Below are 17659 nucleotides of genomic sequence, written 5' to 3' on the forward strand. Positions count from 1 at the left end.
GTGTTGCAGATCCAACCTCTATACATGGATCTGCCTGAGATACAGATCTAACCACAACCAAGCTTGGTAGATATCAGTGGTTGGCCTATTTTTTGTTGTTCTCGGCGGATCGGTTGTGGTTTCCGACCATCCTCGACAAATTTCAGTTTTTCTTTTTTGTAGTCTCAACGCTTCTTGGTGGCCCTCCTGTTATTTGGTTGTTGTTTCCAGCATGTTCATGGCAGATCCAGTGCTCCTCAGTGGGTTTCGGCGTTTCCCGGTGGTTTTCCGGTCATGGAGGTCACTCACCAGAGATCACAGTGGCTTTGCCTCGATCTCTAGGTAGTTTCAAGTAGTCTCAAGGTGGTTTTCTAAGTGGTGGTTAGTTGTCGTCAGAGTTACTGTTTCCAGCGCAGTGGTCACCGCTGTCTTCGGGAGCCGCCGGTGTTGGTTGTTAGTCAAGGTAGATAGGGAAATCCCTTGTTTGCCTATTTGGTGGATTTTGGTGGTTTGGGTATAGGTTTTGGTTGTCCCTTATCCATGATAAGGACAGCCTAACCCCTATGAAACCTCTGTTTGGTTTTGTTTGATATTGAAGAACTTCAACCAATTCATCTCATTTTTTGGTCTGTTCAACTTCAATTTTGACCAGTTCCCTTAAGTTTTGGCTGGTTCACATCGTTTTCAGCCTCTTCAAGCAAGTTGGCAATTGTGTGTTACAAGATAGACCTATATGACTATATGCTCTAGCTTGAGAGGGAGTGTTAAAGTATTGGATTTAGTTGATGTAAGGCCCCAAGAGGCCCAGTTATGTTGTAAGCCCATATTGGGCTCACCCTGGCTTCTAGTCTCTATATATACCATGTTAGAGTTCATTGTAATAGTTGACTTGAGTATACAGTAAATATGCAGCCGCTAGGGCTTTATTCTATGGATGTAGGCCATTGGCCAAACCACAAATTCCTTGTTTTCTTCTCCCTTTCTTGCTTCTGCTTCTCTATATTATTTTATTCTAGTCTTTAACAAACCCAAATACACAAACACACACACTGCAAGTGCAAGAGAGAGAGAGAGTACCTCAACAAATGAACTGCCCCCTGGATTTCTCATATCACAGGCCCAAAAATACATATGGCTGCTAGGAAGACTGTCATCGCTTATTCTCAGATTTCCCAGTGCTGCTTTAATACTAAAAGATGATGGGAACACCTTAAACCCAAAAAAACAGTCAATAAGCACTATATATTAAAAGTTTACAACTAAGTAAAGATAAAACAAATTTTTAAGTCTTGAGGTTAGGAGAAGATCAAGCAGACCATAATATCCATCAGCAAATTATCTTGTGAGAGACTGGCTAGCTTAGTTTCATCTTCGTTCATCAACAAAATCTGAGCATGCGCCATATGCAATGTTAAATTGAACATGATTCTCGATTTCCCCTTTCCTAGCAAGCCTTTAACTACAGGCTCCTCAAATGACGTTGAATACTTATCATCAACCACATCTTCCCTGGAGACATCCTGTTTCATAATGGCTGTCGGAGAGCTATCACTGAATGATTCAAACCTTTCATCCTTAATGTTAATAGCATTAACAAATTCCATAATGGCAACAATTGTTTTTCGACGACAGAAGAACGACAGGGTAGCCAGGGTCACTTTGACCTGAATATGAAGTAATAAGTCAAATAATCAAATAATGGGCTATAGGCAGAATTTTAAATGCAGAAAATACCCCACCTGATTATCCATATTATTATATCGTGGAGAGTTCTGGTTATAAATAATTATCTGAGCTTTCACAAAACTATCCAAAGTATCAGTTAATTCAATTTCCTGACTCTTGGTTTGAAGAGCATCCGTAGGGAGTAGACCAGCCATACGGTCAAAACTAGGGGGTTTCAATGATAAAATTTCAGATCCGGATTCATTTCTTGGTGACTGCATTGGATAGTCAACAGAATCAACCAAATTCTCTGGTGCCTCATAGAAATTATCATCTCCTTCACTTGGATATGCATTATTGCTGTCAGTTGCATCATTTTTTTGATAAGTGCTGTCAGTTACATTATCGCTTTCAAAGCTCTGACTCCCAGCATCATAGAAGGATGAATGTGAAGCTGCACTCCGGATGACTGACCTCGCCAGGAAACAAGGACGAGACACTCTATTGCAGGAAACTAGATCTTCAATCTCCAAAGATTTCAGCACAGTTCCAATGAACATATCATTCTCTATAATTGAAAGCTCAACCTGTAGTTGCAATGAAAAGCCTCAAAAGAGCAAATACACAAAAACATGCATAAATTGATGCTCAGTTCTATATCTATGTTACCTGACCACCTATTGCCCGAAATTCAAATAGACGACTCTCTTCAGCAAGAAGCACATTCATGAAGCTCTGTTCATGCTGAAAAAATTTGCAGATTTCTCAAATCTCTAAGCACTTCCATCACAAGGTAACTTCATAGGGAATAAAAAATCTAAGCTTACCTGGTAACTGTAACTGAAGCAAACCTTTAGTTCATCAAGAAAACCAGTGACAAAGAGCCTCTCCATATTCACATCGATTACATCAAGTTTGTCACTATATTCAGCTTCAGAATCCTCTGGGTCTGATGAAGTTTCCGATAAAGTAGTGATAGGAGCAGCACCCTGCACAAAAGTTAGGGAAATCCCTATTAATTTCATTGCAGCAAAAGGTATTATCTGGTCAAAGGCAGAAACTGATCTTGAACAAAAATATTTTTTTTTGCACCAGTACTCCTTATATAGCACTGCAGTGTAAAGTACGTCAATTAGCAATAGCCCTAAAGCCAATATAAAACAGAATCAGGTGCTCTCTGTTATTGCCTACTAGAGATTATCTTGGGAGAAATAACAAAGGTGTAATTTGAAATAGTAATCATTAATAGACTCAACCAAACTAAACCAAATTGGCTATCTTCCTTACGTCTTCAGAAATGTTTAAGGGCATATTAGCACAATGGCTGTTCACCGCAGTTTAGGCAGTAAAAGTTTGAATAGGGAAGGTGGTTGTCTCTTTCCATATTCTTTACCCTGGTACCATCCAGTTCTACAGACATATGGGGAAAATTAACTCCTAAGCTTTCTATGCATCAAAAATTAGTACTAATTAATTGTAGTAGCATTGAGTGTGGTAGCTGGTGCTCAAAGTTTGCTGCTGGTTCTCATGGAGTTTGCCTTCGGAAACATATTTGAAGGGCCTGGAATCAGTTTTCTTGATTCATTAGTTTTGAGGTTGGATGTGGTACAAATGTTCGGTATTGGCATGATAGATGGTGCAGGGAAAGGACTCTTAAAGAGATGTAACCTAGGCTGTATACTCTTGCTCGAATGAAGGATTCTGCTTTAGCAGATTTAATGAGTTGGGAGTGTGGATAAGATTCAGTGGGACGTCTGCTTCTATCTAGCCCTTCATGATTGGGAGCAGGAGTTGATGGCAGATTTCTTAGTCTAATTTATTCCATTAAGATTAGATGGGATGCAGAAGATAATATCAGTTGGATGCCAACAAAAAGAAAGCAAGCATTTTGAAGTTAAATCCTTCTATGAAATGCTGCATGGAGAGGGTGTAGTTGATTTTCCTTGGAAGGGTATTTGGAAGGTAAAATCTCCTCTCAGAGTAGCGTTTTTTGTTTGGTCTACTGCTCTAGGGAAGATTCTCACAATTGACAATTTACGAAGACAAGGCAATATCGTAGGGGAATGGCGTTGCATGCGTAAGCAAGGCTTGGAGTCAGTTGATCACCTACTGTTACATTGCTCTATGGCCAAAGAACTTTTGGTGTTAGCTCTTTGTTTGTTTGGGGTTCATTTCCAAACGAAATCCCTCTTTTTGTCATGTGGATCATTTGGAGTGAAAGGAATTGCCAGACATATGAAGGCATTGAACAACCTATTAAATTACCGACTATCCCAAAAGCTTAAGCTATTGGGATATGGTAAATTTAATCATTTAACCACACAATTCTAACACTCCCCTTTACGTGTGGGCCGAAACTACCTTTTAATAATTGAGGCCCAACACATGGAAATTTAAATGGGAGGTAGAGTGGAGGAGATGGGGACCGAACTCAAGATCTCTCGCTCTAATAGCATGTTAAATTACCAATTGTCCTAAAAGCTTATGTTATTGGGATATGGTAAATTCAATCATTTAACCACACAATTCTAACACAAGCTATGACTGTGATGAAGCTAGCTTTTTTGCGCACTTTATATGAGTGGATGGCTACTATGAGTGGTCATTCATTCTCTAGTTTGATAGGTTTTATGGACTCTTGTACTTTTCTGTAACTTCATTTTACTGCTAGTACCATAACCGTGTACTGCTTGCTTTTTTTTTTTTTTTTTTTTCATTTCTTGATTAATAAATTTTTACTTATAAATAAATACATTAGTAATAGTAGTAGTAATTGAGATCATTATAGTAATCATAATAATGTTTGGGATAATATAGTGCTATCTACAATAAAATAAGCATGGAATGTTAAAACTATAAAACCATTAACATAAGAGCTATAGCCCTCCTAATTTCCATATTGTTACGAGAGCTACAGCCCTCCTAGTTTCCATATTGTTATGAGTCACAGAGACATAACATTAAGTTATAAGTTTGTGCTGTATGAATAATACTCTTCTAGAAGATTTTGGAATATTCAAGATATGGTGTCCCTAGTGAGATGACCCTACCAGCTGTCACCTCATCAGAATATTCCCCATCTGAATGTGACCACCTCACTCAAATATCACTCAAATATAAGGAATGAACGATCTGAGGGCTGGAATGAAATGTGATGTCCCAAGTGAGATGTCACTACCAGCTGCCATTCTTGTGCTACTAATTATCCCATTAGTAACTTTTTTTTTCTTTTTCTTTTTTAAGTTTTCCCACTAGCAACTTTATTTCTTCTCAGTCGTTGTCCGCTTTCTTTTCTTGCTTTATTTTCACACTTTCTGGTATTCCAATTCCTAAAACTATTTAGGATGCACCCTCTGATCTTGGTTGGAGATGACCGCTTTACATCAAAACTAGACTTGGAAACTTGTAAAGAATTTCTCTCTCTACGATGACCTTAGAAAAGTATTTATAGAGCAGCCACTTGGGCTTGTTACTAGGGGGAATATAGAGGCAGTGTCTGCAAGTTGAAGAAAACATTATATGGTCTCAAGGGGTCACTGAGAGCATGGTTTGGAAAATTATCTAAAGTTGTCATGAATTTTGATCTCCATCATTGGCTAACAAATCATATTCAGTATTCCACTCACACACTAATGATGGGTACATGCTACTTGTGGCCTATGTGGATGATATAGCAATTACTAGAGATAACTTGGAAGGCTTCTCCAGATTGAAGCAATCTTTGCAACACTTTCACACCAAAGATCTTGGCAAACTTAGATGCATTTTTAGGGATTGAAGTTGCAAGTTCTAGGCAAGGCATCAATTCATCTCAAAGGAAGTAAGTACTTGATATCATCAAGGAGATGGGATTACTGGGTTCTCATCCTATTGACAGTTACGATCCAAATCAAACACTATTGAGAGGAGAAGGAGACCTATTTCAGATCCTAACTAATAACGTTGATTGGTTGAGAAGCTCAACTATCTCACCATCACAAGGTCAAATATCTCATATGCAGTTAGTGTCAATTCCTAGAAGCCCCCAGACTCTTAGGATATGTTTGGTACACTGAATGTAGATTACATTAGGAATAGTAATCTTTATTACTGGGAATAGAAAACATTGTAATGGAATAACTATTACTATTCATAAGTTTGGTTGTTACATATGGAAAGCTTGTAAAATGTGATATATAAGGAAACTTTATATTTTTAGAAATATATTAATTTTAAAACCTATTAAATGCACTAAGGAATAGCTATTACATCCATTTTAAAGAGGAATGGCTATTCTTCAATTTAAAGAATAATTATTTCAATGTAATAATTAATCCATGTAATAAAGATGCGACCAAATGACCGAATTGATATTACACATGAATAACTATTCCATTACAGGAGCTGTTACAGAGTACCAAACATACCCTTACATTAGAATGTTGCTATTTGAATTATTAGATATCTAAAGAAAGCCCCAAGTCAAGGCATCTTTTTTAAAAAGAATGGTCATCACATGGTGGAAGTTTTCAGATTTCACTAATCCAGACTAAACAGGATCATCTTCAGATAAAAGGTCCACCACGAGGTGTTGCACCTTTCTGGGAGGAGAAAGTCTTGTAACACGGAAAAGTAAAAAGCAAAATGTAGTTGCTCAATCTAGTGCAGAAGCTGGATACAGGTAGATGGCACATACTTGCCAATTAGCTTACTGGGTTTCACTTCAGGAGTCGGGCTTAACAGTATCTACTCCTATCCCAATATTCTGTGAACATAGAGCTGCCATACACATTGCATCCAATCTTGTGTTCCATGAAAAGATGAAGCACATTGAAGTAGATTGACATTTTGTGAGAATCAAAATTCTTATTAATGGAGCCATTGCTACACTGTTGATATCATCATTTGTTTTTCTGATAACATAGGGAACCTTTCTAAAGAAGAGCCCTTTGGACTCACCTCTAGCCAGTAAAATCTACATTGCTGATATCTTTACAAAAGCAATATGTAGATAATGACTATAGTCTATTTGTTCCAATCTGGCTTTATATCATATATATGAGCTAGCTTGAGGGGTGAGTGTTACAGAGTTATAGAGGTAAATTATATAGAGAATATTGTGTTGTACATTTGTGTTGTATTAGTGATAATCTTCAAGAACGGTCTGGAATATTCAAGTGATAAGATGTCCCTAGTGATGTGTCCCCACTAAATATCACCTCATTTGATGACTCCCCCCCATCTTAGAATACTCCCCATCCTATTGTAACCACCTCTCCGCAATATAAGGAATAAATTATCCGAGGGCTGGCATATAGAATTTCTAGCACCTACTTTCTTGTGGAAAGTATATCATTTATTACCACATATAAAATTATTACAGTAGATGACAAACTAGAAAAGGTACACGGCACAGAAATAAAAGAAAACCACTTGAAAATTTTTAAGTTCAGAGTCCATCAAACCATGATTTTTTGTTGAGACCGAAAATATATTCATGCTGCTTAAACATAGGTGCCTGTGACATATAGTGATACAAAAAAAAACCTGTATGTACTAGTTATTAGTTCTATTGAAGAAACCATTAACAACAGGCCACTTTCTTTGGACTTCTAGTACAATGCTAGAGTATAAGCAAAACAAAACATTTCCATTAAACTAACAAAACACCAGAATTATTTAAGAACCTTAAATTTTATTTGATAAGAATATGAAGTAAAGGAAAGCCTCATCAAGCAAGGTTAACACAAAGCACATTAACCAAACTAACAAAAAAAAAAATTTAAGAAAACAACACATTACTTAAAATTAAAAGACTCTAAATCATCACACAATCAAAGTACATCATACCACCCTAAGGAACCGTGCAAGCCCAAACAAAAAGAGAGATGTTCCACTCACAAATATGACAAGGTTGCACAATGATTAAAATTAAGACATTCAAAATTGAAAATATTTTTAGACAAATCAAACTACAAAAAAAATTATTTACCGATGCACGATAAATTGCCCCCTGCAAGCGGCTTTGCCAAGATTTCCTTGAATCATCAGAATCACATCGCAATATTAATGCATTTACATCCTCCACAACCTACATACAAATGATAATGGATATGAACTGATAAACAAGATACCATCAAAATAAAATGGACAATATTAAGTAAATTCTCTTAGTTGTAATTTATAAAGACATAACTATGACCTTGCTACTGGATCGTGCAGCATTACAAAGAGCCAAAACATTTTCTGCATCACCGACAAACTCAGGTGGAACTTGATATATCTGTTTTCCTCGTAAACTACAACAAGCATGTCATTACAAAAATTATAAAATCAGATATGAATGGAAAGATGCAGAAACTTTTTTTAATATATTGTAAATATAAATGACTAGTTCAAATACAAAGACTCCAAAAACTTGACAGGTTCTGTAAGACTATAACATTCCTAAAGAGGCAAGTTAGGATTCTTGTGGACACCTAATTCCGAACCAAAAAAAAAAAAAAAAGGACAAATAACAAGAATTGCATTGCACAACTCAGTATAAGACCTAGTAGGAAAGAAATAGGATAATCCAAGCAAAAATGCCAATGTCTGTGAAACTAAAAAAATCAGTGCATAATAAATGTATCATCATAGTCTAATGTTGTTCTTTAACCATGGAATAATTGGGATATTGATGCATATCAATTATGTTCCTCATGTTTCTGCTTTGCTCTATCTTTTTCGCTATAATGCAATATGGCCAGGATATTGAGCACATTATATATTGCTTTCATTGTTCACCTATTATGGTATAAAGCTAGGGGCAAAAGAGTAAACTCAGTGTATACCAATATATATATATGTATGTATATAAATATATATATATACATTTGTGTGTGTGTGTCATCTCCAAAACATGGTATCAGAGCTTTAGCCACCCTCTGCCGTTAACCCCACAACCACAACCCATCAACTTCCACTGCCGACAACCACCACCCACCTTCTTCTGCCGACAACCAAGAACCCAACCACTTTCCGCTGCCAACAATGACAATGAACACCAATTTTCTGGCTGGAGGCATCAACTAGCTCCGGCAACTACTTCATGATTAGCGTGACATTATTCCGTTATCGCCTGACCACAATGTCGTCATGGTTCTAGTTGTCTTCCTCTGGCAACCCACCTACACAATTTTTTGCCGCCAGCCATAACTCCGATCTTCACACCACAGGAATTCCAGCCTTGGGTATTGATCTGTCTTTATTTTCTACTCGGCGGCCTCTCTATGTTCTTTTTTGGGTAGCCTTGGGTTGACTTACAGTGCTAAGTTTGAGTATTTTGGGTTGCTATAAAGTTGTTTGTGTGGCTGTGGTGAAAGTGGAGTGTTGTACATCACCAATTTTCCATCCCATACTTCTAGTTACTCAAAACAAAGAAAAAACTGCAAAGAATCACATGCTTTCCTGGCCAAAATATTAAAAACGTACAACTTATTACTTTCGTGTATCGGGCTTGTTAACCTAACCCTAACACATAAAATATTATTTACAATGATATTACTATTTTGCCCCTAGCTTATACCTGTAACATTTCTAAATGTTTTTTTTTTTTTTTGGCATAAACATTCCTAATATACCAACCAAAAAAAATGCAAAGAATCAAAATCTTTTACTTGGAGCAGTTTCTTTCACTCCAATGTTCCCATTGTTTGATTCAATTTTTCCATCTTCTCTAAATCATATTTCTAATATCTCATTTTATGCTAATATATCGCCGTGCCAATAATCAATCAATTTGGAAAGTTGGCATCTGAACCTGATATACTGCTTATAAGACTTAGAGTCAGGGCTCTCAAGTACATAAAGGAAAGGCCCAACTAAGCAGAAGTATCGCCGCTGCCATACAGCTTCCCTATTGCCCACACCCTATCACATAAAAACAAAAGAGGAAGGGTGACAAAATGTTAGCATATACTATCATATCAAGAAATTGAACCACTGCAAAAGAAAGTGGTGGGGGTGAGAGAGAGAAAGACCTTCCAAGTAAGAAGGGACAGCCACCCTTCAAAGTCAGCTTGATTCCAAGGGCGAATGAGATCAGAGTCCTCACTATCCTTCCCCTGAAAGATCTTCACTACTTGCATCAGTCGATGATACCGAGCTGGAGAAAAGTGAAAACCCAATGATGGCAGCCGTACAGCAAGCCTTGTTGAGGGATAAGATGGGCGCTCTAATCGAATCTTGACATCAAATTAAAGTTTCAATACATGATATCTCACCAGAACATTACAAAATGAACACAAACACAATAATACTGATTAAACTGAAGGACAATGTTGAAAATTACCTGTTGCAGCTTTAAAATAATCCCACACTTATCAATAACAGGCAAGAAACTAACACCACCTATGTTAGTGGAAACAGAATTTCCGTTCAAAGGATTTTGGGGCCAATGGTAATCACCATCAACAAGAAAAGCAGATACATCACTCAAAACCAAATCAAACTGCAAATACATATTGAGCTCCTCAGGCGATCCACCTTCATCCTGCTTACATTTTATAAGCTCTATATGAATATCAGCATAAACAAATTCAAACAGAAATATTTAAGAATCAACTAGCCTCTGAGCACGCACTCACGCGCGTGAGCACACGCTTAGAGGCTCTTCTATTTTTGGGTAAAGGTTAATAATTTGTATTCATTATAATTTGAGATTGTTACATTTTCTAATCATAAAATACCTAGGAGTGTAATGAAAAAAATATTTCATCCACAAACGCATAACACTCATCACACCCAAAAAAATTGTTAAAGACTTTTTTTTAATGTGAAACGGTTAAGACTTATTAACGGTAAAAAAAAGTGGAATTTTTTTTTTTGAAAACATGAGTTTAGGTAGTTGAAGCATTTCAAATACCTGAATAGAGAGTGTTCGTATTTTGTAGGCAATGTTTTAGTGCAAGTTAAACATATATTTTTACCTAATTATCCTTTAGTTTTGTCTCCACTTAAATTTAGGAGTTTTGGGGTACCAAAAAAAAAAATCCAGTCCAAACAGAGAAAGCCCTTTAAATGGTAGTATAGATATCGGGGATTAACCTGTGTACGAATCAGCAAATTTCCCAAATCAAAAAAAAAAAATCCAGTCCAAACAGAGAAAGCCCCTTAAATTACGTATAGATATCGTGGATTAACCTGTGTACGAATCAGCAAATTTCCCAAATCAAGCATGAGTTTTGTCGGATGGGAATTGTCAGGAAGAAAATCAGTAGGAATCATAATTTTGGGAGCTGCAATATCCAAGTCCAACAAAAACCTGCCATCAAATAAATATTATTTGTTATAAAGATTCTTTGCACCAACAGTAATAGACACACATCACATATTATTCCGTTAAATATGTAAAACAGAAAATCTAGAATACAACAAACACCAATACCCAAGGATAAAAATAAAGTACATTAAAAAAAAAAAAGAACAACCTTTCAAATCCTTAAAAGGTCTATAATCTGTATGCACTCAAATTTTACCAAAATAAGGATATCCCAATCCTTCGGATAGAATTACAATGGAGGAAAAGAATGCATTTGATCAACCCTGAACACTTTGTCAAGGATCCATAGCCAACCCCAAAAAAAAATTGGGACTAAGGCTTTGCTATTATTGTTAGTGTTGAGGATAATCTAAATTAATGTTACCACATCTAATCTAATATCTAATACTATATATAAAAGTAGAAGCTTAGAAAAAGTATATCTTAAATTGTCTCCCATCATGACAAGTGGCATATCTAATATTAAAAAACTGCCAGATGACAAATTGGTACAATCAGAACCAACGTACCAGTCGAAACATTTAAATGCAATTAAAGAGAGTTATGATTGACTACTGCAACATATACCATTTAGATGCCCCATGAAACACATCGTTTAAAAAAAAAAAGATACAGAGAGCATCGTAACTGTAAAAGGTGCACAATTTCCTGCAGCATTGTTTGACCAGCTACATCTTTCGTAGTTACCATATTTTTTTTACCATTTGTACCTGTCCTATTCTGTGAGAATAGTTTCCAATTCAGTCAATAGGCTTTTCTGAAATAAGAGTTTTTTTTTTTTTTTTAATAAGTAAGAATGATATATATACGAAAGGCTACTCTATGTATGAAGAACAAAGAGCAAACCCAGAAAATACAAGAAGGAAACAAACAAAAAACAAAAAAGAAAACCAATCCACAGATTAATTACAAAGAGAAAGAGAGCTAATGAAAGAAGGGAGAGAATCACTAGTCGTGAGTCTCCAAACCCGAGACCAATCAAAAAGAGTCCCACTAAAAGAAGCAAGCATCTGATCACCGGAATTAACCAAATCCTCAAAAGTCCGCCGATTCCGTTCCTTCCAAATACACCAAAAGATGCACAACGGAACTAAATTCCATATCTGAGACGAGTACTTCCCCAACCAATTCCACCAGCCAAAAAGCAAATCTGAGATCGAACTAGGAGCAACCCAAGACAGGCCAAAAGTTATAAAGACAAAGCTCCATAACCGATAAGCCATCTCACAATGAAGAAGTAAGTGATCTACCGTCTCTCCACAATGTCGACACATAATGCACCAATCCACAAAAACCAATCTCCTCAATCTTAGATTATCACCCGTTAAGATCTTATTCCAAGCTACACACCAAACAAAAAAGGAAACTCGCCTAGGGGCCTTTACTTTCCATATAGCTTTCCAAGGAAAGACAATTGAAGGAGAATTTCTTAATTTGTTATAATATGACCGGATATCAAAATCCCCATTAAGCTTCAACTTCCATCTCATCCAATCTCCCACATCCATTGGAGGAGTAATAGCACCCAAAATACAAAGAAAATGCAACCCTCCATCCATCTCCCAATCATTAAATTCTCGAATAAAACGAACATCCCAAATTCTTCTATCCTCCGCCCCCTGTCTTGACAAAGAAGCTTCAACAGATACCTCCTTATCAATGGCAATACCATACAACCTTGGGAAAGCCAAGTGAAAAGGTTGACCCCCACACCACCCATCCTGCCAAAACCTCAATCTATTCCCCAACCCAACAACAAATTGACAATTTTTGCTAAAATCCTCCCATCCCATGCGAATACCTCTCCACAAACCACACCCATGAACTCCCCTACCCAGTTTTGAGGTCCAACCCCCCCATTCTTCCCCATATTTTGAAGCTACCACCCTCCTCCATAACCGATCCTCTTCCTTCCCAAACCGCCACAACCATTTCCCCAATAAGGCCCTATTGAAAGTCGTAAGTTTCCTTATCCCCAAACCACCATTGGCTGTAAGTGCACAAACCTTATCCCATCCTACCAGATGAGTTTTGCTATCACCCCAAAGAAAATCCCTTTGCAACTTTTCAATTCTATTAGCCACATGAGTAGGAATTGTGAATAACGATAGAAAATAGGTAGAAAGACTAGATAGTGTACTCTTGAGTAACATCAATCGACCCTCCTTAGACAAATACAGCTTCTTCCACCCGGCTAATCTCCGCTCAAAATTTTCCAAAATAGGATTCCAAATTGAAGGGGAATTATGTGAAGCCCCCAAAGGCATGCCAAGATAAGACATAGGCAACTTTCCAACTTTGCAGCCCAAAATTTCAACCAGGGCATGCACATCCTCAACCTCCCCTATTGGAACCATTTCACTCTTATGCACATTAACCTTCAAACCTGTTACCGCCTGCAAACTAAGTAACAACAACCGAATATGAAGGATTTGCTCCACATCCGCATCACAAAATAGGATAGTATCGTCTGCAAACAGTAGATGTGTAACACATTCCCCACCACCTCTCCTACCTTCAACTTTAAAACCACGGATCAAGCCAGCTCCCTCCACTCTTCTCAACATCCTACTAAACACCTCCATCATAATCAAAAATAGCATAGGAGATAGCGGATCACCTTGTCTTAAACCTCTTGAACTACCAAAGAAATCAGCTGGAGACCCATTAATCAAAACAGAGAATTGAACTGTGGATATACAAGGACGGATCCACTAACACCACTTCACTCCAAAGCCCATTCTATGCAATAAATTCAACAAAGCCTCCCAATTCACATGATCGTAGGCTTTCTCAATATTAAGTTTACAAATGACTCCAGGAACCCTACTCTTCCGTCGGCTATCCACACACTCATTCACAATAAGAACCGAGTCAAGAATTTGTCTCCCACCCACAAAGCTATTCTGAGTCTCAGAAATCAACTGATCTAAAACCACTCTCAATCGATTTGCCAAAACCTTAGACAAGATTTTATACACGCTCCCCACCAAGCTAATAGGTCGGAAATCTCTAATATTAGAGACATCATTCTTTTTAGGAATTAATGCAATGAAGGTAGCATTAAGGGATTTTTCAAACTTACAATGTTGAAAAAACTCATTGAAGACTGCTAAGACGTCTTTCTCCACTACTCTCCAACAATGATGATAAAATGCCATAGTAAACCCATCCGCACCTGGAGCTTTGTCCCCTTCCAAATCACGAACAACTTGAAGAATCTTCTCCCTCTCAAACTTCCTTTCAAGCCAAACCCTCTCCACATCCCCAATACGATCAAATTCCAAACCCTCCACAAAAGGCCTCCACCACTCAGTCTCCTTGTACAAAGTTTTATAAAATTGTACTACCTGATTAGTCACCTCTAATTCCTCCTCAAAAACCACCCCATCCACCTCCAAAGTCCTTAGATGATTAAACCTTCTATGAGAATTAGCCATTTTGTGAAAAGACTTGGTGTTATTATCCCCTTCCTTGATAAATGACATCCTAGATTTTTGTCTCCACGAAATTTCTTCCAAGGAAAGAAGATGCTCCACCTGGGACCTCAAAGCTACCCTATAACCTTTCTCCCCATCAGTGAGACCAAAGTCCCCTTCCTTGGCATCTAATTTTTTTAGCTCCTCCAATAACTGTTTCTTTTGACTCTCTACATTGCCAAACTCTCGGCGATTCCATTGCACAATGTCCTTTTTCAGAGCCTTCAATTTTTTTGCAAACACGAAAGTAGGTGTACCCACAAAAGAATGCCGATTCCACCAGAACTGAACTCTATCTACAAATCCCTCCGTCTTCAACCACATATTTTCAAATCTGAACGGACTTTTTCCCCTTGCCATTCCCCCTGCCTCCAAAAGAATTGGACTGTGATCTGTGATAGGACGTGGAAAAATCCTTTGAAGAACATCTAGGAAATGGTCCTCCCAATCAGGAGTGACCAATGCTCTATCAATCCTGGACATCGCTGGTTAATCAGTACCACTTGACCATGTAAATCTACCTCCGTCTAAAGGCAAATCAACTAAGTTAAGATCCTCAATAAATTCAAAGAATTTTTCCATAGCCAAGGTCAAACGAGCCTCACCCCTACGCTCACTAGGAAAGCGAACAATATTAAAATCCCCAAAGCAGCACCCCGGTAACCTCCAATACTGCTAAATACCCACCAACTCATCCCACATGTGACCCCTCTCAACATTCTCATTTGGGCCATAAACCCCTGAGCAAGCCCATATAAAACCGTCCACCACCCCTTGCCACTTTACTGAAACTGAGAAACTGCCAACCATTACCTCCACCTTCTCCAAAACCCTTTTATCCCACATAAGCAAGATACCATCAGCAGTCTGATCAGCCTCCAAAACAGCCCAATCCACATATGGACAGCCTCACGAACTACAAACCAACTGTCTATTCAATTTTCATCTCTTGTAAACAAACAACATCGCACTTCCACTCCCGCAACAAATTCTTCACCACAAGTCGTTTTTGAGGGTCATTTAAACCTCTAACATTCCACAAGATCATTTTTATCTTCATAAACTATCCCCAACTACTGACACCAACACAAAACCACCCTTTATCTCCTGTCATAAGTCACCAAACATATCAAGTTTTGCAACTCTCTACATCCCTTGTTTTTGAACTTAGCCACTTTTTTACTACCCGGTTCTCTCCTGTGTAACACATTGGCTATTTCCATCACAGTTTCTAGCCTCTGTAAGAGAGCAATGCACAACTTCTCATGTCGAGTTGTTTTTTTTTTTTGATAAATAATTACAACATGCTGCTAACCTCGCAGCTCGAACCCTTTCCCCCTAGACCCCCAAGCACTTTGTACATGGGGAGGTACCAATTCAGCTACAAGGCCTTTGGTACCTTCTCATGTCGAGTTGTTGACAACCCAACCAACTTACTGAACCCAGGAATTCTGTGCTTCACCCAACTAGAAATATCTAACTTATTCTCAATACTCAATACCTCATTGGCCTCCTCCAACTCTGCCAAATTTGTTGCCACACTCGGAACAATGGTTTGCAGGGGTAAGCAATCTGACACTTCTGTTTCCCCAACACCCACAGAAAAATCAACTGCGTCCTCCACAAGCATAACCTCCCTAGGAAGACTTAAAAGTTCCTTACTGTAGAAAGAGTTAATCTCCTGATCCAATACTCCAAAACCCGTAGACCCGGCTCGCAAAAACTCCAGAAAAAGATCGGGAAAAGGTCCTACCAATCTCAGCACAAATTCTAGAATCACTGACCTCTTGCCTTCAGAAATCAACCCACCTAGCAGCATATCAAAGCCCAAAGTACTGTTCCGGTGTGAGCTGAACCTGAGACCCATCATCAAAATAGGCTCAGTGCACCCCGACACTTCCACCGGCGAAGCCCAGCACTGGTGGATTGACCCAACGCCCTCCGCCTCAGTCTGCGTCGCCCCTACCGACGAAGCCACAAGCTCCTGATTGGCCGATGAACCATCGCTCCTCAATGTGAAGACCGACGTCGCTAACCCAGATTGAAATACCGGCGTCGAAGGTTTCGTCGACCCAACCTCCGACAAAGACACTGTTGACCCACTGAAGCCAAGCTGTGTTTTGGAGCTCTCCACCATCACCGACACTTGAGCTTTGTGGGTTGTTAGTCTCGAATCAGCCAAGGAAGAGCTTTCTCCCACTTCAAATCTGCTTGGGTTTGTTAACGCTGGAGTATTTGGACAACCCATGCAAATGTCACCATTTGGGTCTAAATCCAACACAGGCTTCGAAAAGGAGCCTAAGCCCACAATAGGCTTTTCACCCCTTATGACCCACTTAATACTTTTAGAACCACTCTTATAGCTATTCCGTGTAACACTTCTCTTCTGATAAACCCGTGACTTTGAAGGACCCACCACCTGCCCCTTCTGACTTCTATTAATACAAGTAGAATATCTCAGTCCATCTTTAGTAGATGACCAAGCTACACGCCTAATACCTTCTTCATTCACCTTAACGAACAAACCTCCTACTATCCAGACAGGATGCCTCAGTTCACGCTCTTTTCCATAAGCATGTTTAATCCAGTTTGAATGGATTTTCAACGGAGATCTCCTCTTTTCTATTACCGTATTTGTCCCTCCAAATTCAAACTCCTCATTAGTGCACCGGGAACCCAACTCTCCTCCACCAAGAGTCATCGGACCTAATGTGCTCACCGGCCTCTGTTCAAAAACTAGGTTCTACTTCTCTCTTTTATTATCCTCTAAAGTCATTTTCCTTTTAACATGGGCGCTGACCAGCTTTGGCTGATGCTGGCCCTTGACTTGCACCTGAGGCCTACGCACCATATCAGCAAAAGTTGTAAATGGTTGAACCCCTGCGTTAACCTTATGATGCTGAGCTACGAATTTCGAAAAACCAGACCCACCATTCACATAGTTTTCAGGTTCTAACATCTTCCTAATTTCTAACCCAAAAACCCTCCATCCATTCTTATCTCTGCCTTCTGGAATAAAAATGGCCCTCCTAGACCCGCCAACTTTAAACTCAGTCAAAAGTAAGAACATTCCAAAAGAGTTTGAACTCCGTTGGAGGGTGTAAGCTACACCACCTTCTCTAAACATATAAAAATTCTTCGGACTGAGCCCAACGACAATCTATTCTATGCTCTTCATCAGCCATTGAGCCCCATTCTTACCCATGAAAATCGACTTCATAAAGTACCTACTCCG

At 38.6% G+C, this 17659-nt stretch overlaps 1 protein-coding gene across 1 annotated transcript in view; it reads right to left on the reverse strand.

Moving 5' to 3' along the window:
• The window catches only part of LOC126710125 (uncharacterized), a 94196-nt gene that overhangs the window by 53726 nt on the left and 22811 nt on the right, over positions 1-17659 (reverse strand). Inside the window, exons 16-26 of the mRNA XM_050410505.1 lie at positions 10807-10927; positions 9956-10156; positions 9645-9848; positions 9425-9534; positions 7826-7922; positions 7616-7714; positions 2472-2633; positions 2314-2388; positions 1719-2231; positions 1296-1643; positions 1057-1188 (exon numbers count right to left, since the gene is read on the reverse strand). Coding sequence (XP_050266462.1) covers positions 1057-1188; positions 1296-1643; positions 1719-2231; positions 2314-2388; positions 2472-2633; positions 7616-7714; positions 7826-7922; positions 9425-9534; positions 9645-9848; positions 9956-10156; positions 10807-10927 — 2062 coding nt within the window. The remainder of the gene's footprint in view (positions 1-1056; positions 1189-1295; positions 1644-1718; positions 2232-2313; positions 2389-2471; positions 2634-7615; positions 7715-7825; positions 7923-9424; positions 9535-9644; positions 9849-9955; positions 10157-10806; positions 10928-17659) is intronic.

The sequence above is a fragment of the Quercus robur genome, chromosome 12 (assembly GCF_932294415.1).
Source record: "Quercus robur chromosome 12, dhQueRobu3.1, whole genome shotgun sequence".
NCBI classification, from domain to species: Eukaryota; Viridiplantae; Streptophyta; class Magnoliopsida; order Fagales; family Fagaceae; genus Quercus; species Quercus robur.